This window comes from Marmota monax, unplaced genomic scaffold (genome assembly GCF_021218885.2).
Source record: "Marmota monax isolate L192 unplaced genomic scaffold, Marmota_monax_Labrador192_F-V1.1 WCK01_AAM20220418_F8-fsc00010, whole genome shotgun sequence".
NCBI classification, from domain to species: domain Eukaryota; kingdom Metazoa; phylum Chordata; class Mammalia; order Rodentia; family Sciuridae; genus Marmota; species Marmota monax.
Window position 1 is genome coordinate 11,032,084 of NW_026692321.1, and position 24,315 is coordinate 11,056,398.

General features: G+C 34.4%; 2 protein-coding genes across 2 annotated transcripts in view; one reads left to right on the forward strand and one right to left on the reverse strand.

Annotated features, from left to right (window-relative positions):
• Positions 1 to 208: 208 nt before the first annotated feature.
• On the reverse strand, positions 209 to 4,629 carry Rad51ap2 (RAD51 associated protein 2). Its single transcript, XM_046441680.1, has 3 exons — positions 1,434 to 4,629; positions 1,010 to 1,093; positions 209 to 327 (listed from the first exon to the last, which is right to left on the reverse strand). The coding sequence occupies exons 1-3, from the start codon at positions 4,627 to 4,629 to the stop codon at positions 209 to 211; spliced, it is 3,399 nt and encodes a 1,132-aa protein (XP_046297636.1).
• Vsnl1 (visinin like 1) overlaps positions 4,412 to 24,315 on the forward strand; it is a 124,415-nt gene continuing 104,511 nt past the window's right edge. Inside the window, exon 1 of the mRNA XM_058578373.1 lies at positions 4,412 to 4,568. The gene's annotated coding sequence lies outside the window, so the exon portion shown is untranslated. The remainder of the gene's footprint in view (positions 4,569 to 24,315) is intronic.

Here is a 24,315-nt window from a genome sequence, read left to right on the forward strand (position 1 = left end):
TATGAAAATATCAATAAAATGCTTCAAACTTGTAAAGGTAATAATTCACACACAAAATAACTGTCACATTTTAAAATCAAGAAAGCCTAAAATCTCCAAGCTGAAAGAAAGCATTTATCCAAAGAAGGAAAGAAAACATTTCCAGATATTTTGAAATTATTTTAAATATGAAATTCCAAAATCTTCTTATATTTTTTTCATAACACATTTATTTCAGGTAGGGATGAAGTTGTTTAATCCTAGCTTTTCTTGACAAGCCAATCCTGATTGGTCGGTTGCATGTCTTAATTGGATGTACTCTTGAAATGCCATGTGAAAAATGACTACCTAAAACATAAGACAATAAAAGTTACATTAAAAAGTAAAAATTACCAATATGTTTTAAAACTCTTTACTTACTACTATTCATAATAGTAGCAACATATGCCAGGCATTAACTGAACACTTTTTATTTATGTTACAGGCACTCTAAATGCAATAATTTACTTAATTCCCTATCCAGTTTTAAACTGTGGAAACATAAAGCACCGAAAAGTTGAGTAACTTGCCCAATATAAAATAACAACTAAATAAAATCAGCATTCCAGTCAGGCAGTCTGATTTAACAACAACAAAATGAAATAGGTTTTAAAACCAACTTCATGAAGTAACGTTAAGCATGTTATTTTTTCAATTAGAAGTTAAACAACATTGCCATATTGTTAGTGGTTATGTTTGGTTTGTAAAAGAGATTACTGTCAATATAGAGCTCAAATGCATTCCATCGGTTATACATTCTATGCAGAGCTCTGATTTTAAAGTTTTTATTTAACACCACACTACATCATTTTTAAAGAAGTTCAAAACATTTCACAGAGGTATATCTGTTGCTAACTCAGTTAACTAGATATGAAGATACATTGTATTACCTTTGATCACACTTTACAACCTTTGTATATTTTTGTAATGCTAAAAATATAAGAATGTGATGATCATCTTAAAAGTTCTAGAACATAACTAAAGTTATTACCTTCCCTCAGTAGATAATTAAATTTTTCTTCCTTACATTCATCAGGAAAAACAGCAGGTCTTTTAGGTAAAGGTTTTTTACCATCTGGAAGTAAAAGATTGATATGTTACAGCATAAAGTGACTTTTATTTCAAAAATGGTAACATTATAAAACACATTATTTTCTCAGAAATTCTTCCCTCAGTTAGCTTTTAATTTTTAGAGAAATTAAGTAAGACTGTTCAGAACTCCTTTTTAAAAAGTAATTACTTTTTCCTTCAACTTCAGTATATTAATCAACATTCAAATAGACCTTTATTGAACAATAGTGTACACATCAATAAACATTTGCCTTCAATTTCATCTCTGTCTTCTTTTCTGACAAAATTATAAATTTATCCCACGGGAAAAAGCAGAAATTGTCTTATCATGGAAAAGAACATACCTTCCTTGGAAGTAGAATAGAGTAATTGTTCCTTTGATGTTCTATAGCAATGCTCTTTAGGAACTTCCTGTTCTCCATTATTGGGTATTGTTTTCCATTTAAATAAACCTTGGTGAGTTTTATGCATACTAAGACCTGCTACCTTTTCACAGGGCAAAGATGTGCGGGTTTTGTGGGCTACAATCATTTTCAAATCTTTTTCTGTCTCTATTTCTTCCTCCTCAATATCATTACTTTTTCCAAAGTAATTTTTTTGCCCGTTAGTTGTTTCCACAGTGCTTGGAATTTCATTTTCCTTACTAATTTCATGAAACATATGAAGTTCTTTAAGTACTAAATCAAATTTACTCTTCATCTCAAAATCTATTTCTATTGTCAGAGCTTCTGTTGATAAACATCTAGCATTTAAATCCTGAAAACATTCATTGTTTTCTTCACTTGAATTAGCTTCAAACTGAAGATTAACATATAATGCAGAGTCATTCTTTGGATGAGAAAACTTTGAATTAGCTAACTCACTTTCTTGCAAAATACTCTCATATTCATTTCTGTCCCTTACATTATTTTGATTAACAGATTGAGTTTCTTCCACATGTGCTTTCTTTCTCATTAATGACCCTGACTGCACAGAAAGCCTGCCATGCATTGGGGAAAAACTATCGTCCTTTCCTATTGGATTGTTGTTGTGAAGTTGGCAGATATCTGTTAAACTTTGTGTTGTGACTTTTACTTCTTTCTTCAAAACAAAGTCATATGTTTTTTCTTTGTTTTCACTTAGCAAGTTCTTAGAATTTGGCACTTGAATTGTACATGTGGTATTGACCTTTTCCCTATGTAATGAATTTTGGCTTGCCAATATGGCCTGTTGCCTAACATTAAAGAAATCTTCAAATATGCATTTAGAATTGAATTTACTAATCTTATGGTGCTCCTGCTTTCTTTCAGTATCTAAATCTTTGTTATATGTTTTTATTTCATAATATTTTTTATTATTACATGCATGGCTATTCTGTATAAATTGAGGACCAGACTTCAGGTGTGTTTTAACAGTATTAAGACTACAGTGAGCCCAATTTTCTACATTCATGAGTTGTTCAGGACGATTCGTATTCTTATAACTAGATTCCTTTGTCAAAGAAATTTCTTCCATGTCATCAAATTCCATTTTTTCATGTGTTTCAAATGTTGTCCTGAAGGAATCCATGTTTTCTTTCTTAGATCCTTCAAGAAGTTGTTTGGTTTTAAACAGCTTTCTTTTCTTTAACAAAGGTCTCATATTATTTTCTAAGAGTCTTGAAAAAGTTAAAATCCATATTAGATATACATTAGAATTTTCCATTGTAATATTTTTTGGATAGTTTAAACACACTATCCATTTGAAAATACATCCTTCTTTCAATTCAGAATCATTTTCAATTCTTATTAAAGAACCAAAGTTACTGAACAAAGAAGCTCTGTTAATTTTCAAAATGACATTTAAATGTTCTAAAACATGGGTTTGTAAATATTTGTCATTCTTTATGTTGACATTCATATTTCTGGTTGTTATATTTTGAATACCAATTTGCTTTTTTCCTTTCAAAATTTTATACCAGGCCAAAATATTATTATCTTTTTTATTTCCTGAAATGCTATTGAGGAAATTAAAAATTTCTGTAGTGAAACTTTGAAAAATCTTGCTTAAATCAAAGTCTTTTTGTACAGTATAGTATTTCAACTGTAGTATATTATCATTTTCTCCCTTACCGTTTAACCAGTCAATTCTTATTAAATTTTCTTGGCTACCCAGCATTCCTATCATCAGAGGCTTTGACTGTTCACTCACATTCATGACTTTTGTATTGTAATAATCTTTCTTGTTTACAAGATCTTTTACTAGCAATTGTAGCGAATTCATTTCTCTAGGTTTTTTCATATTCTCACAGTTGATCTTGTAACTTTTCATAATCCAACAACTTTGCCCGTTTCTTTTCAAAATACGTCCTATGTTACAGTCCCAGTTTGGGGATTTCTCCAACCTGGTAGATATATAATTGTTCAGGCTTGTTTCTGCTTCCTCCGGACTTGCCTTTTCTAGTGTTATAGTGAAATTCTTTTTAGAGTCTCTTACATCACACTTGATACTACTGTAATGATAGTATTTTAAACTGATCAAGTCTTTTTTACTCTCAAAATTGTTTTGGTTGCTGACTGACTGGGGGTTACTTCCATAATATCCAGTAAGATCATTTTCCACATCTACACTTTTTTTATCATCCTGTAACTTTTGCTTCTTAACATCAGGTCTATTTTGGGACCAGCAAATGTTTGTGAAATCCCTAACATATGCCTCAAGTTTGTCATTCTTTTTCTTTGCTCTTTCCTTTAAATAGACAAAGGACACGTTGCTATTTAAAACCGTTGGAAACTCAGGGATTCTTATTGTGATGCTCTCTCTAAAATAGCTGGGTTTGGCAATTTCCAAGCTGGGCTGGTTTTGAGATTTTGGTATTTTTAGTATAGATGACAAAATGTTATTTTCTTTTCGATTTGATGGCATAACACTGTCAACTTCACATCTGTTCTTAATTTCACCAAACGTTGATCTAGCTTCCTTGTAAAAGGTAACGTCTAAAAATGGGTTTTCTGCCTGCCTTATGTAACTAGTGTCTTTCAGAACCCGTGGAAACACCCTCCCTCGGTCCCGGTGTCTGCCTCCACGTCTGCCACGCGTGGAGGCTGCGGGCGGAGACAGACCGACCCCGGCCCGAGCTCCCCCACTGCAGGGCGCGCTGGAAGCGCCCCTGTCCAGCTGCCCGGGTCGGCACCCGCGAGCCCCGGGACCCGCGCGCACGCTCCGTGGGGCGAGGGACGGCGAACTGCTAGGCGTCGGGGGTCGGCTATCCTGGCCTCCCAGACTGCTTCTCTGCTCCCCGCCGACAGACTGCTCCACACGCGAGGCTGCGGGGTTACCAAAAATCGCATCCATTGGAATTAGGAAGGCCTCGAGGGGTCTGGGCGGCAACTCCCTGACCTCTACCTCAGACAAGCGAGGCAGCCAAAGCAGCCGCCACCCCGCCTCAGAGACTCCGCCAGGCTCCTCCAGACGGAGCCGCTTGCTACTAGGCGGTTGGGAATCAGGTTCCTCCGGAGAAGGTAAGGAGGAGGGAGGCTCCCTGAGATCGCCGAGCGGCGGCGTGGGGTGTGTGAGGGGCATGACGGCGCGCCTCTGAGGGATCTGTCCGAGGTCCCAGCCCGGCTCCGGCCTCTAAGAAGGCTAGAGGCGAATCGGCCCCGCCCCTAGCTCCACCCCGGACACGCCCCTGCATGCCCGATCCTGGCCATTCCCGGGGGGAAGCCCCACCCCGGACCCGCCCCTAGATCACCCCTCCGCGGACCCGCCCCGCCCCCAGCACCCCGCGCGCGGTTCGTCTCTCACTGAGTCCAAAGCGCCGGCCCTGGCAGTTATAGTGGCTATTTTTAGCGCCTCCTTCTGAGGCCGCCACTGTAGCTGGTCTAGGTGTTTTACTAGTCCCTCTGGGAAAATCAAAGGGAAACGCCAGAATCTCTCTTAAAATTCATGAATGGAAACACCTTTTTATAAAAAATTGTAAAATTCTGTTTTCCTCAGAAGAGGCTTCTCAGGGGCTTGTCCAGTAGAACCGCGCCTCTGTGAGCACCTGACCGGTCCGCGGCTGTCCTCCCGCGGCCACTTGGCCAAACCGTGGGGGGCAGGCGGACGACCCTGCACTCAACCGTCTGAGCGTCTGGGGGAAATGTGTGGGATTCATTATCCAGATAGTCTTCCTTCGCTCTAGACTAAAAAGAAAAAAAAAGTTTTCTCATACTCTGTGGGGTTTTCTTCCCAAATATTTTGGGCAAAATGAAGTTTGGTCTTCTCCGTTTAGAGAAGATGGTAAACATACAGAATGTCACAGTTCTGACTCATGCCTAATAATGAATTCTTTAAATGCCATTTCTTCTTGTTTTTTTTTTTTCTCTGCTCTGACAATCCTTTCTTTATGATTTTTCAGTCAATCCTGATTTTTGTAAATTCCGTGATCATAAAGAAAGGGATTAAGAAACATATGATTACTGCTCAGTAATCAAAAATCTCAATCCTCTTGGTGGTTGTTTCAAAACTAATATATTTTATTTTCCTAACAATGTATAGGAATAGCAATAATGGGCAACAGGAGTCCTGATTCCAGAATCTGTGGGGGCGTGTATAGCAATATATGACCACAAACTACTCTAGGTTCTGTTCATCAGCCTCCTCTCTTATACATACTTGTAGATGAATTTTGATTCCAATTCTAGGCATTTGATATTACTTCAGTGTATAAATTCTTCTAGAGAAGTGCTGATTTAAATTAGGAAGCCCTTCAGTGTAAGCACTTCATCCACACTACAGGGATGTGAAAGTAGGCATCACACATCAGTGAGTTATCAAGGTGCTACTTGAGAACTCTATATCTTACATTCTATTACCCAGATTTCCCCCAGATTTTTCGCAAATCTGCATTCTATTCTAATGTAATCTGTTCTATGCTTCTGATCAACGCATACAGACCAACTTCCATTGCTCAGGTAGATATATAAAGGGAACACTAGGAGCAACATATAATAGGAGCAAGGTAGGTTTGTTGTTGTTGTTGTTGTTGTTGTTTTGTTTTTTTAATCTGTAAAGTAAATGTCATAGCTCTATGGGTTCTAGATTGATCTGTAACTTGGGATTTATTTCTTCATTTTACCAGTGTGACCAAAGATACATTTATTTTCTAGCTTTTTATCATGGATTATTTAACATCTGTGCATTACCCAAGAACTATAATTCAAATAAAACCTCAAAGTGTCAAACGTAATTCAACAATTGCTTGACAATGATGTCTAAGGCATTACTAGATATACAGAAAAGTACAGAATTTTTTTCTTTGTTTTTATCTTGCTGAAATTCTGATCAGTGAAGGTCTCAAAAAAATGAGTCTTTTCTTGTGATGGCCACTGCCATTTCAAATAATGCCTATTAGAACTACTGTTCGTGTGTTTTTCCTATTATTTTAATGTTTTAATATTTTATTTTATTTGTATTGGGGATGCCACTGAACTACATCCTCATCCCTTTTTATTTTTATTTTGAGACAGGTTCTCACTAAGTTGCTGAGTCTGGCCTAGACCTTGCAATCCTCCTGCCTCAGCCTCCCAAATCACTGGGATTACAGGTACACACTACCATGCCCAGCTTTTCCTTTTTTATAAATGCTACTTTGAAATGGACCAGTTATAAATGAAAAATACAGAAAGTTGTGTCTTCAATTAATTCTAATCAAGATATAAATGAGATTTGTTCCATTTCAAATGACACACTTTCCTATATTACGTTACCTATCCTTCTTATAAAACCACTTACCTGAGCTTGTAACAGTAAACTGAGCTGTGAGGACAGGCAGCATCCAATTGATTCCTTCTAGCTTGGTGTCTTATTACAGTTAGACTTGAAGGCATAAAAGGATGAGCGAGTTCAGGAGATAAACTCCATGGTGGAGACAAAAGTTAAGTTAGATGTTCACTCAGGGCAGGCACAACAGCACCGGCCTGCAATCCCAGCAACTGGGAGGCCTGGGGAGGAGGATTCAGAGTCCAAGGCCAGTCTCAGAAATTTATTGAGACCCTGTCTAAAAAAAATAAGAAGAAGGAGAAGGAGAAGGAGAAGGAGAAGAACTGGGAGTTCTGCTCAGTGGGAAAGCACTCCTGGATTCAGCCTTCAGTACCAAAAAAACAAAGAAGTTAACTCAGTACCCTGGTATGCTTCACCTCCATGATATGCCACATCCTTACAATGAGGTCCCTACCTTAAATTTTTTAACTTCATCTTTTCTATATTTTCTCCATGTTCCCTACCAGAATGTTTGTTTTCTTGCTAACCCAGTATGTTCTCAGTGCCCTTCTCTTTGTCCACCTGGCCAATTCCTCTGTCTTAAAGGTCCTACCCAAAAGCTAGCCCCACTTTAAAAGCATCTGTACCTCCTTTCTGTTGTCTCTAATCCCTGGGCAGAATCACTTATATCCTCATCAGTGTTCCTATAGCACTTTATTTCTAAACATCTTATTGTATTGAATTATTTATATGGCCTCTTCACTAAATTCTGTGAATTAAGACAAGAATTTATTCATTTTTATACCCTCACCTAAGTAATTCAGCTAATGAGAAAAAGTAAAATGACACTACTATGAATATGCCTTATGATCCAAATGGATTTTGTGGTTTCTTAAAAATGTTTTTAGGTTTCTTCTGTTTATTTTGCTTTGGTTTAAACATGCTAGGACAGAAATTTGTTTTTCTTAATTATATTAAAATACAATTTACATGAAAACTACTCCACCATGGAATACCAAGAAAATAAACATTCTGGTGTAGGGAGCATGAAGCAAATTGTAAAAAAATGAAGCTGAAAAAGTCAACTTTAACTATTAAAGGTTTAATATCATTTAAGTTTCATGGTAGGACCAGAAATATGATATGGCAGTTTTTCTTTTTATTTCTGTTAATAAATCATCTAAGTGGTAAATAAATATGCTAAACCTAAAGTTTTATCTCAGACTGAGAGATAAAAGATATTTTAAATACTCAATAAGAACCAGCAACAAAAATATTTAAAACAAACATGGGGATTAAAGAGGAAAATATCATCACTTACAAAAATATTTATAATAAATGCAGCTTGAAAAATACAAATAACACTTTTTATCAACTCAATAAAAGCACTGGGTGAGAAAATATTTAAGAAAATGTGATACTGTGTATATCCGCAAGTACAATTAAACGCTCAATAGAGCAATCTGTAACATAAATATCATCTAAAATGAAACAATATCTATGCAAATGAGTTAAACTATAAACCTCCTCCACCTCCTCCTCAATTTTTATTTGAGGCATTATTGTCTATCCACTTTCCTAACCCAGAAAATTTTTTTAACAAAAGTTAGAGATATTAACTTTTTCTCTTCCTTGTTTTCCCCAACATCCAATCCCTAGGGCCCTGATATTAATCCCCACTTCTTTATCCATAATATTTCATATTTATTTCAAGCCCTCTTTCTGTAAACACTGTAATAAGCTGATCTTCATTTTACTAGTCTCTCTTCAACTGCCCAACACTATTTTAAGAGTTTTCTTCTTAATAAAATATTAATCATTTTGTTACTTCCTTACTTCTTTTGATTTTTCAACACTTATAAAACAAAATACAAACTTTTTAATTGGAAATATGTGTAGTCTCCATAGTTCAGTTCCAAACTGATTTTTCAGCTTCCACGACTATGTCCATGACATAACTTGCTTTGCTACAATAATAAATTTTTTGTCATTCCTTAAACATTTAAAGCCCCTGCATAGTTTCAGTCTTGGGCATAGGTTGGATCATCTGCATAAAGGACAATGACAGGTTTTACCTAGGCTTCTGCCATGATTTCAAAGTTTGCAACCATCTTGTATCTTTGGAAAACTACAGTTTTATCTGCTGACCATTCTTTTTCACCTCTAACTCTTACCTCCACTAATGAACTATTATATTTTCTGCATGCTTGGAAAGCCAGGTAGAATGTTCAATTATTTACAACATCAATCTGATATTCTAAGAAATTTCTCCATCATTGAAAGATATTTGTCATTAAAATAAAGAGTTTGTATTGTATCAGAATTCATGAAAATGTAAATAATTGTGAAGTCATTCAATTAATTTTTTACAGTAATTCTTTTCAATATTTTGAGATGGCAAATATCTTCTTTAATCATACAAACTCATGCTTACTTAGATTGTTTTCTGCTTTTATATAGTTTTGCTGAAATTGGTTACTTTGTTTCAGTTGCTTGTACAATAAAAAGATTGACATTAAAAATTCATAAAGCTATTATTTGCTTCAGGTTTTTAAGGAATTATGTAGATTCACATTAAATACAAAATGTATTGAACATGAAAATTATGTTGGACTTTTTTATTCAGAATGTAAAATAAAATAGTAGTTGGATGAGTAAGTCTGGAATCAAAATAATTTGAATCTATAGTCTGCTTTTTCTAAATGTATAATATAAGCCAATGATTTAGCTTTTGTGAGACAGAGTCAGTGGGAATTATAGAGGAGAACCTACCTCATAGGTGGTTGTGTTAATTAAATGCAATATACTATGTAAAGCACTAAGAAGAGTTCTGTGCACATAAGTCTGTGTTCATTTTTTTTAATTAGTGTAGTTATTATTATCAAACTTGCAGTGTGCTGAGCTGGCTCTTACAGATTCAGACAAGCTGATTGGCAGCATCTCTTCCCATCTATGCATTTTAATGACTTCATGTGGGTAGTTTAGAGTGGGCCATGATGGAAGTATTTACATCACAGAATCAGCAAATGCTAGGAATCAGACCCTCCTCCTCCTCCTCCTCCTCCTCCTCCTCCTCCTCCTCCTCCTCCTCCTCCTCCTCCTCCTCCTCTTCCTTCTTTCTAGAAAGCCAGTTGTTAAACAATTGCCAACATAGTACTGCATCAACTCTATATTACAATAATTCAGTTATAGTTCTGCATAAATCAGTTCACACTACAGGACTGTAACAGTAGTAAAACAAGTGGCTCATCATAGTTTGGCTAAGGTCAAAGTTAAGCAATTCAACTGATCTATACTTGATGTTAAAACATATGTAAAACTTTATTTTAAAAAATATCTGGTGTTAAAATATGTGGTTCATCTCATTTAATAAGTTTTTATGAGTAGAGGTACCAAAATTTACCACATACAAAAAAATAAATATTTCCATATTTAAAGTTTTCTTACAGTTCTGTGGCTTTGGAATAGAAATAGGTTCAGCTGGGTGTGAAGCAATTGATCAAAAGACTGTTTCCTCTTTCATTATCTAGGGAAGAGTGTACTCATTGCTTACTGCCAATGATCCTTGATAACTCAACAATAATATAGTCTTCAAAGTTCTTTAAAGTGTTTGGTCTCATCTGGTGCTTTGATTTATTTCTTCTTTGTTTTACAGAACACCTATGATGTGCAAGAAAATGTGTCCAATGCTATAAATACTATTATATAGATATTATGCTTATTGTTTATTTATCATATAAGTATGATGATATATGTTATATAATATAAATACATAATAATATTTATATAATGGAAATTATATATTATATAAGTAGAGTTATTATATTATATAAATAGAGTTATTATATATGTATGATATCCTTGTCCATCAAGAATGCATTCTAGCATTCTGGCCTAGTTAATTGAGCTGTTCACAATTTGATGGAAAGCTATTTTCTACCCTTACCTCAGCCACTTCATGCTACTCTCTGCCTCTCACACTCTGCAACACAAAACTACTTTAATTCCCAAACACTTAGGGGTTTTTTTAGTTGTCATTATTCAGTTCAGAAGACATTTATTGGACATCAGTTATGCACTGAGCACTGTGTTAAGTGTCAGGGTTTCAAAAATAACACAGTTATTTTCCAGGAATGTACAGCATAGTAAGAAGAAAAACATACACATTTATTTCCATATAGCAGAATAAAAGCCACAGTGGGGTATAATGAGGAACTGAAGAAAAGGGAGCCAAATCTTAGCAAATGTAGAAATGGTACCCAAAAACTCATTCTTGGAAGATCCACTTATACATCCCGGTCCTCTAACCCTATAATTTTCTATAAAACTCCCCTTTTTCTCCAAACTAATCAGGTATTGAAAGGAAAGTGACCACAACACTCGGAGCAACCAAAAGATCTTTATTGCAGCAGTGCAACAAAGAGAAAAGAAAGGAGGAAAGAGAGAGAGAGAGAGAGAGAGAGAGAGAGAGGAAGCGCAAGCAGGAGAGAGACAGAGAAAGCAAGAGAGATAGCGAGGGGGGCCTGGCAGGAGGGAGTTTTTATAGCCCAAATCTAATGGGGCCTCTGGGTCTGCAAGCTGCCTTGTTGGCTCAAGGGGGGGGTTAAGTGTTCAGCCTTGAGCAGGGTTGAATGTTCAGACTTGAGGCAAACAGGTGATAAAGGACCAGATAGAGGGGGGTTTGAGTGCGTGGGCTATCTTGCAGCCAACATCTGTTCAGCCTGCCCTGCAGACAACACAGTTCAGCCTGCTCTGCACCCAACATGTATGCCTCCATATTTCTACATTTCAGACATCTACTGCAATATTCACAAAATTACAAAATGGCTAGTTGTATATATACTATATCTTCCACCAAATTATTAGCTTCTTGAGACTTATAATAGTTAATTTATCTACCTTCATATTTTCAATATTTAGTATGAGATCTTCCACACAAAAGACAATAATAATTTTTAATTATTGGCTTGGCTATATACCCAATGGGTAAGATATAAAATAAGTAATATTAAATATAAATATTATAGAATTCTAATTTTTGTCTTGAAGTGTGAAGAATAGGTAAGAGGCAAATAATTTTTAATCAATAATTATGTTGACTTCACTGTAACTTGTACAGAGACAATCAATCCTGAAACATAAAGTTGTACATTTTTGCATTAGAAAGAATAGAAAGGGAAATCCTTTAAACTTATACAAGTTTAAAAAAGCCTTGGGAAGTTATGTTCAATTCCAGGGAAGCTCCCAAATGAAAAATGAGAGAGAGAGAGAGAGAGAGAGAGAGAAAAGTATAATACAACCTCCATTTCTCAGTAGGAAAAAAATGGACAATTACATTAAAAAGAATATAAACAATATAAACATATTTCTTGGCTTCCAAATAAAAAACACTAATTGCCAAGATGGTTTCAGTGTCTGTTGGCAATTATAAAAACTGTTGCCCAGTCAAATAAGCCTAGAAATTTTCTCTGTCAAATGTAATTTCCTTTTTTCCATCAATCTAATTATAGAAAAATGCACTCAAACACTAAGTCACTCTGTATGAATACTTTTATATTTCACCATATCTTGTACATACATACCTATATTGCATTATTAGAAATATAATCACCTGTGGAGAAATCAAATTTTCCCTATATACACATATTATAACATCAGATTGTACTCTATAAAGTTATAAATATATATTAAACTATATACACAAATACACAACTATAATTTAATAATAAACATCAAAAATAAATTGTTTTAATTTTTTGCTCTTTAAAATCAGTATGAGAACAACTGTTTTCCAACAGTTATGGTTTTATAAGTGAAAAATTATGTATCATACTTACTGTACTAATTAGAACATAGAATCATATTAAGTTGAGTTATAAGAATAATATTTGAAATTGTCAGAATTCTGGGTAATTTAAGTTTCTTTTTTTTTTTTTTTTTTTTTTTTTAATTTTTTTTTATTGGTTGTTCAAAATATTATAAAGCTCTTCACATATCATATTTCATACATTAGATTCAAGTTGGTTATGAACTCCCAATTTTACCCCAAATACAGATTGCAGAATCACATCGGTTACACATCCACATTTTTACATAATGCCCTATTAGTAACTGTTGTATTCTGCTACCTTTCCTATCCTCTACCATCCCCCCTCCCTGTTTCTTTTTTAATACCAGGGACTGAACCCAGAGGCACTTAACCACAGAGCCACATCCCCAGACCTTTTTATTATTTATTTTGAGATAGGTTCTCACTAAGTTGCTTAGCACCTCGTCAAGTTGCTGAGGATGGCCTTGAACTTGTGATCCTCCTGCCTCAGCCCCCTGAGCCTCTGGGATTAGGGGTGTGAGCCATCATGCCCAGCAGAGTAATTCAACTTTTTCTAAATAGTAAAATGGCAGAAAAAAAAACTCACTGAGAATGAAAACTAAAGAAATGGATTAATCAATCATATAATTGCTAAGATCCATTCTGAATCAAGAACTTGGCATTTTGAATGATATAAAGGAAAGGTATATACCATAGTTTATGTGCGTGCACGAGCACACACACACACACACACACACACAAGAACTTTACAATACAGGTGGATGCTAAAATTAAAAAAATTATATGTCATGGTGATATTTCATTGATTATTCCATTCATCTTGAGACCACTGGAAATGAAAATGAAGAAAATATCAACCTCAGATATATAATCAGGGAGGTCTTCATAAGATCTGAATAAGACCTTGAAGAATAAGCTAAAATGTTAGTGTTGTATGAATTAACTAATGCACTGTAATTCAAATTTTTCTGTGGAATATGCTAATCCCTTGAGAAATTCCTCATTTGAAATACAAATATGAGTGGGGCACTAAGAATACTACAGATTAGTAGTTGGAGGAATCTTTTGGGTGTAGAGATGCTCTGAGTCAGATCTTCATGAGAGGACATCTTTCCCAGCTCAGCCTCATGTAATGTCTTCTATTCTGCTCTAACTTCAGGTAGAGGAGTTGTTCAGAAATTATTGACTGCCATAACCTGTGAACTGCTCCACTCCCAGTTCACCCCACAGAAGAGCATCACCATAAATATGCCCCCAAAATGAAATTTTCCCCTCTGAGAGAAAAGAAATATTGTCATAGATCTGAGGAGATTCATTTTTGGCATAGTGTTTTAATAAAATGTACCACCAAGTAACAGCACAGTCCTTGGTATAGAAGTGATCAAGAACAAATACCCAAAGGAGGAAATAAAAAGCACACTCACCTTACAGCATCAGGGCCACTCCATCCTAACTCCCTTAATATTACTGAGTAAAGCTTTCTCAACTAAAGGTATTTCACCAGTTGCCTTACAAACACTCACTTCTTGTATTGGTAATCCCTAAAACATAAATAGAGTGGGTTACTGTATTCTTTCCTTCAGACCAAAGTGGCAAATTGTTCACACAGCTTTTAGAATAAAACAAATACAAGCAGAAATAACATCATTAATGGCCCATTATCTTAGATTGGTGGATTTATTACCCTCAACAACAGAAGAAAGAGCATCAATCTATTTAGTAGTCCTTAGAAAGGTCTATTTTTAAAAATGCATGTTGAATCCATAAAGACCAAAGAATAAACTTTAGCTTTTTAAAAACTGGCCTTAATCCATTGGATTCAAACTGCTTTCAAAATGGTCATGCTCCAGAATTTCATTTGTTATTTTTCAAGTAGTACAAAACATGTATGAAATTTTCAATAATGTTTCTAGATATTAAGACTTTCATAGAAAATGGACTTGACAGATTTAATCCTTGGGCTATATCTACTTATGAATGACCCTGAAGTTTATCATAGTAATAGGTCATTTTTTATAAAGAACAAATGTGAATTTTATGCAGTTATCAAGTTTGTGCTTATTAACTGGACAACTAAATTAGTAAATATAGTAAACTGACCACCCAATGTTTGCAGTTCCATATAGCTTTGATATTGTTATTTAATTTATAATAATCTTAATAATGTGATCATTTTATCAACAAAACCATTTTATCCAGAGAGACACTGCATACCAGACACCAGAATAGCATTGAGTGTAAATAAATATTTGCTGAGTAAGGATAGTAGTAATGGTTTGCTATATGTGGTTAATTTTTATGCCATAGTGAGAGAAAATTATTTGTTATCATTACTTAGCTTTTTTTTTAAAACACACAATAGACTGCTTCTTACAGATTCTCACAGAAATGTAAGTGACACTCAACAGAGTCATTTTATCCATTCATATATTTGAGAGTCAAGAAGGTCTTAAGGTATATGCATCCTGAGTATCAGGAACCTACAATATTAAAGAAGCAATATAATTAATCTATTTAGTCTTATTTTTCACAATCAACATGTTTGTGTTTGTGATACTGCCATAATCTATATAACCAGAACTGAGTAGAAACATACATATACTATAAACCTAAAACTGCTCTAAAAAATAAAGCCCATTTTTAAATAAAAATATATGGATCATTGATAAAGTATTATGCTTTACCAATGTAAATTTGTAATATCAAAATACTGTTTGTATTACAGTGTTATTAATACTTAGTTTTATTAAAATATCCATTCACTTGGCCTAAGAAATCTTGAACAGAATGTGCATTCTAGCTTCTAGCAGTAGTGTTATGATCAATGTATTTAATCTGATTTTCATGAGCAAATATGAAAGGTCCCCAAGGAAATTGTTTTAAATGAACTCAAAACTGAAGTCATGAATTTAATTCAGTTTTCAATAGGAAGAAACTGGCTCAGTGTCATCTTAGATGCAAATTAACATTATTAATTTACTATCTAGAATAGCATTGAGTGTTAATAAATGTTTGCTAAGTAAGCTAGTAGTAATGGTTTGCTATATTGGGTTCATTTTTATGTCATAGTAAAAGAAAATTATTTGTTATTGTTACTTGGTTTTTTTGAAAACACACAATAGACTGCTTCTTACAGATTATCATAGAAATATAAGAGCAATGGTGATATATTTTCCATCAAAATACTATGAGAGACAAAAAATGTTTCCAACATTGTTAAGGATATGATTGATAGATTTAGGGTAAATTTCAACTTGTATTACATAGGGATAGATCTGGAGATATATTCTTGGAACACATATCATATATATCCTATCTTTTAAACCAGACTAGTATAAATGATCTCAAATTTAATTCAAACCCACTATTGTCATCTAGACTAGGGTCATTCCCTTTATCATCCTCTTATAAAAGAAAAAGAAAAAATACAAATTATAGCTTTTTAGCTGAGCCTGTTCATTATAAAATGAACTAATGGCTAGACATATCAACTTGCCCTTTAAAGCTAGCTCTGAAAGAAGTTACCAATACCCAAGTGAACAATGAAAGCGTCTAAGGAAAAATGCAAACTCAATTCTGTTGGAAAATCCTGGACCAATTAGTGCTTCCTTCAAACAACAAAATAAAATGGAACTTACACATTGAAAATGTAAAGACAGGAAAGGGGACATTGCTCTAGAGACTCAGAAAAAACACATTTCTGGAACTAATATTCTATAAGAAACAAAAAGGAAATTTTAGAAGACAACTTTTTTCATCTTCAGATAAAGAAAGAAAGAAAGAGGAAGACATAGAGAGAGTGAGGGAGGGAGAGAAGAAGGAAGAAAGGAAGGAAGGAAGGAGGGAGGGAGGGAGGGAGGGAGGGAGGAAAGAAGGAAGGAAGGAGGGAGGAAGGGAGGGGAAATGACCTCTATTGAACCAAAACAGAGCAATAGCAAACTGAAATAAAAGTTAGAAATGAAAACATACAAAATGTATTATCTTTACTGGACATAAGAACAAAGTTAATGGTATTGAAAAACTAATCAATGTTAAGGAAAACAAAAATTAGACTCGCCATAGAATATAGAGGAAACAATAATCAGAGTAAATTTGATGAAAAGAAAATTTTATACCTTAGATTTTTCTAGCACAAGGAGAAATTGACACACTCTGTCTATGCCAAATCCAAATTTCCAGAAGAAAATAATCCGATTGGTTTATCAAAGTTCTGGTGTCTGATCAAGCATCAAACAGCAGCCAGGGACTAACTTTTTCAGACTAAATAAGAGACAAGGGAGCTGTAGGTTTATAGGGTAGGCATATTCTTATAAAAGTATCTGCCACAAAGCCCAAATTTGAAAACAAAATTAGATAGATATGATATGTGATGGATGGATATAGATAAGTAGACATAAGTACATAAGCACACACATACGTGTATGTAGTGTTTGTACACTTGGATAAATTAATAATCATTTATTTTAAACACTAATATTTTCTAAAATACCAACATGCATATACTTCAAATACAGATTAGTATTTTTATTATTATCAGTGGACCATTTTTCACTTTAGCTAAGTTAGATATGTACTTTTTTTTTTTTTTTTTTTTTGGTGATGATAGGGATTGAACCCAGGACCTAGTATCTGTTAGGCAATAACTTTATCACTGAACTATACCCCACACACTTTCTTAAAGATAATATCCTAAGTACTATTTGACAATACTTGAATGAGTAAAATCACCATTATTTTCTTGGAGTTTACAAACAATTATACAGAAAGAATAACCAGGGCACAACCAGATTCCTTTCTCAAGTTTTATCCTCCTTGTCCCTTCTCTCTTATAATCCTCTTTTGTCAGTCATACTTATTTTCATGGACTCATCCATCATCTGTATACGCAACTACCTGTTCTGTATTTCTAATGTAGCCCTCTTACCAAAGTTCCATACCTGCTGGTCCTTGATGTCTGCTGACTTCTCCACTGGATGTGCAACAGCCTTTCAAATGTAAGACATATGTCCAGATGGTAAGCCCACTTCCTTACTCTCCTTTTCTCTAAACTTGTCCTTTTTTTAAACTAAAGTAATTATCATTATTTCAGTGAGCCAGTTCCAAATATTATGATTGTGTTTGACTTTGCCTTCTCCTATATATGTAATCAAGAATCAAATTCTGTACATCCTATCCCAACTATATCAAAGTCACATCTTTTCATTTCCACTGCTGTTTTTCTGGTTCAAGTTCATAATTTTATATAATTTTAGAACTTTTCTTCCATGTGTCTTTACCTCCAATTATGCCTCTTCTACTTCTATCCCCTGGTAGTTTTTTTTAAAGTCAAATGTGAAATTTTGTATTCAAATAAAATCATACATAGAAGTTCTATTCATGGAAAATATAAAACTGAAGCTGTTATCATTATAAATGATCATTTGCTGATTTTATTTTATTTCATTTAATCAAAAATATAACAAATCATACTGAAATAAGAGACTAAGGTATATTTGTGTTACTAAATATCAATGTCCCAACAGAAATATTGCAGTGGGAAATTTAGCAATACAAACATTTACCTCTTTTATATTTTAAGCAATTTGAATAAAAGTAGATTCCTTGATGCCTCCAAGTTTGGTGGCAACATTAATAAATATTTAAAATGACTTAATAAGTATGTGATTTGCAATTTAGTGCAAAATTGTCTATGATATTAGACTATAAATTTTTAGTAACACATTGAATATCCTTTATCTTTGTTTTTAATGTACTCTCATCTCCTAATGAAGGGGGGAAAAGTGAGACAAATATTTTGGTTTTCTCCTCAAAGAGTGTCATAGTACTTCACATTCTTCCTAAATTTATAATCTACTATAGCAAGTTCTTGTTACCTCAAGGAAAACTTGGGGAAAATGAAACTAGAGAAACATTCTGTCATCATCAAAAAACAATTACTGGAAACTAGGATTAGATACTGAGTTGCACCTGGTTCCATCACATTATGGGGACATAACTTCTAGAAAGCATTGTAATATGGACTTTCTAAGGAACTATAAAGTGAAGATAATGATAACTATTTTGGATTCAAATAACAGGATTGTAAAATAAAGGCCATAAAACAGAAGGTATTATAGTATAGTTCTATACTTGTATCCCTAATAAACATATGAACAGAAAACAAGAATAATAGAATAAAAGTAATGGAATATCAAATAGTTAATGAATACTTTCAAATACTTTATGGTTTCTTCACACTACAGAAATTCAACCTTCATGCTACAATTTATCCAAGGGGGGAGAAACTAGTGTCAATATTATAAAGTGTCTTAATATCAGAGTTAGGAATTAAAATTTAATCAAAACAGGAGTTTTATTCTTGTACAATGAAACACATACATTTGGCTTTTTAAAATGAAAAATGGACAACATAAACTTTAACTTGGTAATCATTAGATGGATTGACATTACCTAATATCTTGTGTTTGAATACAACTTCATAGTTTGTACAGTCCTTTAATATGCCCCACCTTTGTTAATCTTCACAACAACCTTGTAAACTGTCTGCCATGGGCTAGGAAGAGAAAGATTCTTCTGTTAAGAGTCAATATTTCATCTTAACACACAAGATGAATAGTACCATTAAAGGCAAACCAAGGTAAAGAAGAGTTTCAAAGAAGAAAGAGCATGTATAAAAGAAGAAATACTACTACATGCTTAGTAAACTACTGACACCATGGTACACTAAAGAGGCATGGCAAGAGGTAGGACTAGACGGTGTGAAAGAGCCAGCCAATGGTCTTGTGCTAAGGACTTTTAATTTTTATTGCTGAAAGGGAGGAACCACTGAACGGTTTTATTCAGGGAAAGGACAGGATTTGTTTGAATTTTTGCACAGTTATGAGAATGAAAACGAACAAGTCCAAGTCCAAGACAGATGAGAATCTGAATGACACAGTAGCTGTGAGGGCTGGATTCATGAGATGTTTAGAAGGTGAAATTCACAGGACTTAAGAAATGACTGGGGAGAATGAGAGAAAACGGGGATGCTGAGGATGGCATCCAAGGTTCTGGCTTGGGGGACTGCATTGGTAATGGGCCCCAGCACAGTGCTAGGGAGCAGAGGAGGAGAACAGCTTCATGGAGATGGGGGAGTGAGGGAGATAATTGTTTGAACATGTTGAGTTTGAGGTGTCTGTAAAAAAAAAATCCTGTGATGTTCTGTAGGCAATTATAAATAAGAAATTGGAGAGTAAGACTAATATCCGGATTTAGGAACATCAATAGTCATTTTCTTCTTGAACATTCTCTCCTTAGGAGTGGCAAAATAAATTTTAAAGGAAGAATATGGTAAGAACACTGAAAGAAATGAGTGAGTCCTCCATTTTTTTTTTCTCCTTCAGGTAGTAGATAAAAATTGAGCATTCTGAAAAAGGTTACTTTTATTTGGGCACACCACCAAAAAAATTTTAATACTGTGTTGTAAAGACAGACAAGTAGCAGTCTCTGCCACATGATAGAAAATTCTAAATACATAATATGGTTTAAAGTTTATCAGTAGGAGATGGGAGGCTCTTGAAGAAAATGATATGACCACAGTATTTGGAAGATCATCTTAATTAAGTACGGTATGTGGACAAGACATTGGTAAGATATAAAGGTAGAATCATAATATTAATTGAAATGGGATGAAAGAGAAATTGAGGCTGACTAATGAAGTCATTTGGTAATATGACTAATGCATCTTTGGCTCAATTTCCTCCTTATCTGTAAAATGGTTAATAATAACACTTATTTCATATATAAATAAGGTTATTGAGAAGTGGGATATTGAATACCAAGAATATCACATTCTCACTACCTAATGCCTGGCCCAACGCAAGTACTGAAAAGCTGCACGATAAATAAACGATGAATTAGATCAAAAGGAATTCAACTGCAACCACTACTGTGCTAGTCAGTTTTCTGTCACTACAACAAAATATCTGCAATAATTCACTTATAAAGAGAAAATGCTTAATTAGGCTCATAGTTTTGGAAGTTCCAGTCCTAGATTTGGAGGCCCATTGCTTTGGGCCTTTGATAGGAATAAGAGATGTCAATGACAGGGATCATATGGCAGAAAAAAGCATTTTGCCTCTGTTTTAGTCAGATTTTTTTACCACTATGATCAAAAAACAATTTTAGTTTATTTTGGGGCTCACAGTTTCAAAGGTCTCAGTCCACAGATGACTGATTCCCTCTCAGGACCTGGGGCAAGGCAGAACATTATGATAGAAGAGTGAGGTGGGGAAAGCAGCTCAGGACATCACACCAGGAAGCAAAGAGAGAGTTCCTCATATCAGGGACAAAATACGAACTTCAAGGGCATGCCCTCAGTGACCCACTTCCTCCATGCACACCCTACCTGCCAACAGTTGCCACCCAGTTAATACTTATCAGTGGATTAATGCTTTGATTAGGTTAAACCTCTCATAACCCAATCATTTTACCTCTAAAATTTCTTGTATTTTCTCACACATGAGCTTTTGGGGGACACCTTAAAAATACCTAAACCATAACAGCCTCATAGACAGAAAGGAAAGAACAAGAGGAAGGGGCCCAGGATCCCAAAATACCCCAAAAGGGTATGCTCCCAATGACCGAAGGACCTCAAGACCTCTCCTCCTAAAGTCCTACAGCAGCTCCCACAAGGGCCACATTGACAACCAAGACTTCACCACTGGTGAACATTTAGCATCTAAACTAAAACAATTACAAAATGAGACTCTTAGTTACTCGAGCATTTTTTTCTTTCTTAAAAATAAGGCCAGTCCATTCTCCAAGAGATTGTAGTATATAGATCCTAAACCCACACTCTGAAAAAAAATTATATAAATATATATATATATATATATATATATATGTGTGTGTGTGTGTGTGTGTGTGTGTGTGTGTGTATCAAGAATAATTTTCTCTTCTTGAACTCTCCCTCCTTGGGATAGTAAACTTTAAAGGAGGAATACTGTAAGAACACCAAAACATGAGGGAGGTAAAAGTATAAATTCAGTTGTGAACACTTTTTTGTTAAAAAAAAAAAATGTTGGTTTGGCTTTTATTGGTTGATTCCAAAGGGATGTAGAATTCTACTACTTTTATTTTTTCTTAAAATTTTTATTGTAAGATTTTATGTGGAGGTTGAGAGTCTCAGTAAAAAATCTATATTAAAGAAAATAGGTTAAAGGGAGAAAAAAGTAAGATTTGCTTTAGGCCAGAAGGGTCTTCGAAGACTCTTTTGAATCAAATGGTGTCCAAAGTATGGAGGTCTCAGAAAATGTATTCATATATTATTTGTAGTGTTTACACAATTTTTAAAAAAGAGAACAGTCTAACACTGAGAACTATCTAAAAAGTCATCAAAGAAAAGAAATGGGCATCATGTACAATACAGCATTTGTGTGTGTGTGTGTGTGTGTGTGTGTTTTGTTCACTATCAATAGTGATAAAAATTTTCAGCTTAAGAGGGCTGCTATAAATCCATAGGCCAGGCCCAAATGGAGGAGAGATAACAAAGTGAATAAACATTTCATTATTATTTTTATTCTTTAGGCTGCATACCACCTGCATCTGCTATGACCATTTCTGAGGTTCTAAGAAACTTCTAAGACACTCAAAATTTTGATCATGATTCATTCAATAGAGCTTTAAGAAAATTTGTTGTGAATTTTTCAAATTTCAGAGGAAACTGATAACTATAACTAGAGAGTATATTTCAAACTGAATTTAGATCCAGTCATAGATTGCACAGCACAGCCAAATCAGAGATGGACTGAGAAAAATGATCAACTAGATCTATTAAAATTATAACTTAATTACCCCTCCCCTGCACATACAGGCATGGAACACTGACTCTATAGGAATCACTGCTTCATGGTCTTGCATTTTTTTTTACTTATTTTAATAAAACACAGTAGAAGGAATACAAAATGCATACAATGAAATATATCAGAAAAACAGTGGTAGGATTTTATTCTAAGAAATAACTTCTTATTTGACTTTAGGAAATTAATTTTGTTGGTGTATGTGTATATTTTAAAATAGAATAAAAAGTCAGGATAAATATAAGGGTCTTACATAATACCTGTCCTCTATAAAGATTAATACCCTTAGATTTTAAAATAAAGTAACTTTATACATACAATAAAATTAGCATAACTATTATTTATGAATTTAAACAAATATAAATCCATTTATTAATTTCCTGCAACAATGACTTTCAAAAACTTACTTTTCTTCCAATTTTCTACATACTCCCATGCCTTATGTTCCAGCCTTCTTGGCTCATATATGTTATACACAAATATTTCAAATAAATAATATTACAATGAGCTCAGAGGGCCATAAGCTTAGACCTGTTCTATTCTGGCATTTCACACTTCCACCATCCTACTCAGTTTTCAACTTGTTCTTGCCACAATTAAAGCAGGAGGGGAATATTACATAGAGTTGTGTACACCTAAAAAGTTATTCTTGGTTCCATTGTTTGTTTCATTGAATTTGGGAAGTGGAAGTAAGACTGAAATCTTCTGAAAGAATATAATTTGCTGTTGTGAAAAGATACAATGTTTCAGTTAGACAATAGGAATAAATGAGAAATCGATTAATACCCTGAGTCAATCGTTCCACCTTTTATATATATAACATGGCATCACTTTGTACCTCATAAACAAATATATTATAATTTGCCACTATCCAATAAGAAGTTTTTAAAGAATCTATCTTGCAACTGAAGAAAAGAAAGGGACTCTCAGTTGGTTCTGGTCAGTTGATTCTATCTAGCACTACTGAAATAATAACCATCTCTCTACAGTATCTTTAGGAACTCTTTTACTGCCCCTAACCCACTCCACTCCTACCCCTCCGCCAAATTCCCAGGTTGTGAAAGCTGACAGGGTCTTTTGTGATGTTAGGGTATTAGCCTTAGGTAATTGGCCCTAGATGTCCAACTGTTAGAGCTGATGGCATTCTTTATTCAACAGGTGCAGTACTCCTGTCCCCTTACCCTTGGGCATAAAAGATTGTTGGGTGAGGTGTCTCTCCTCTTCTGTGATTACTGGAGACCTCTGCAACTGCCTAGTGAGGAGAGCAAGAGAGGGCTCCCTCACTTTTTAGTTTTCCTACGACATTTTTTCTCTCAAAGTTCATTCCATAATTCTAAGAGGTGAATTTGCTTTCTGTAATTTAAACATTAATTCCTTAGTTGTCTCTTAGAACTGGCTTCCCTACTATGATTTTGTGCTGCATATAAAATTCAACTAAAGAGAATTTTTTTTAAAATTAAACAATATCAGAAGCTTAAGAAGATAAAGCTACATAATAACTGGAGATTAAAAATTAAGATATCGCATTTAGGACGCCAAACAACGCTGCTATACAAATGGAATTTTTAAAAATACAGTTGCCTGTCCACTTAGACACAGCTGCTTCATAACAGCGCATTCGTCTAAATCACATCCACCTAATAACAGAGCACAGTTTAAAGTATCAGGATATAAATATTTTTTCCTAAACACAAGTTGAAAATAAGTTATCTAAAATCGAGTATTGCCACGGAAGAGTCCTCCAGAGTGCAATAAATAGGTACATTGTGTAGAAGTGAAGAAATGGCATCATGACCCTTTGGGTGGATGCAGAGTGCACTGCGGAGGCTGCTCTCCAGAGAGAAACCAGAGAACCAA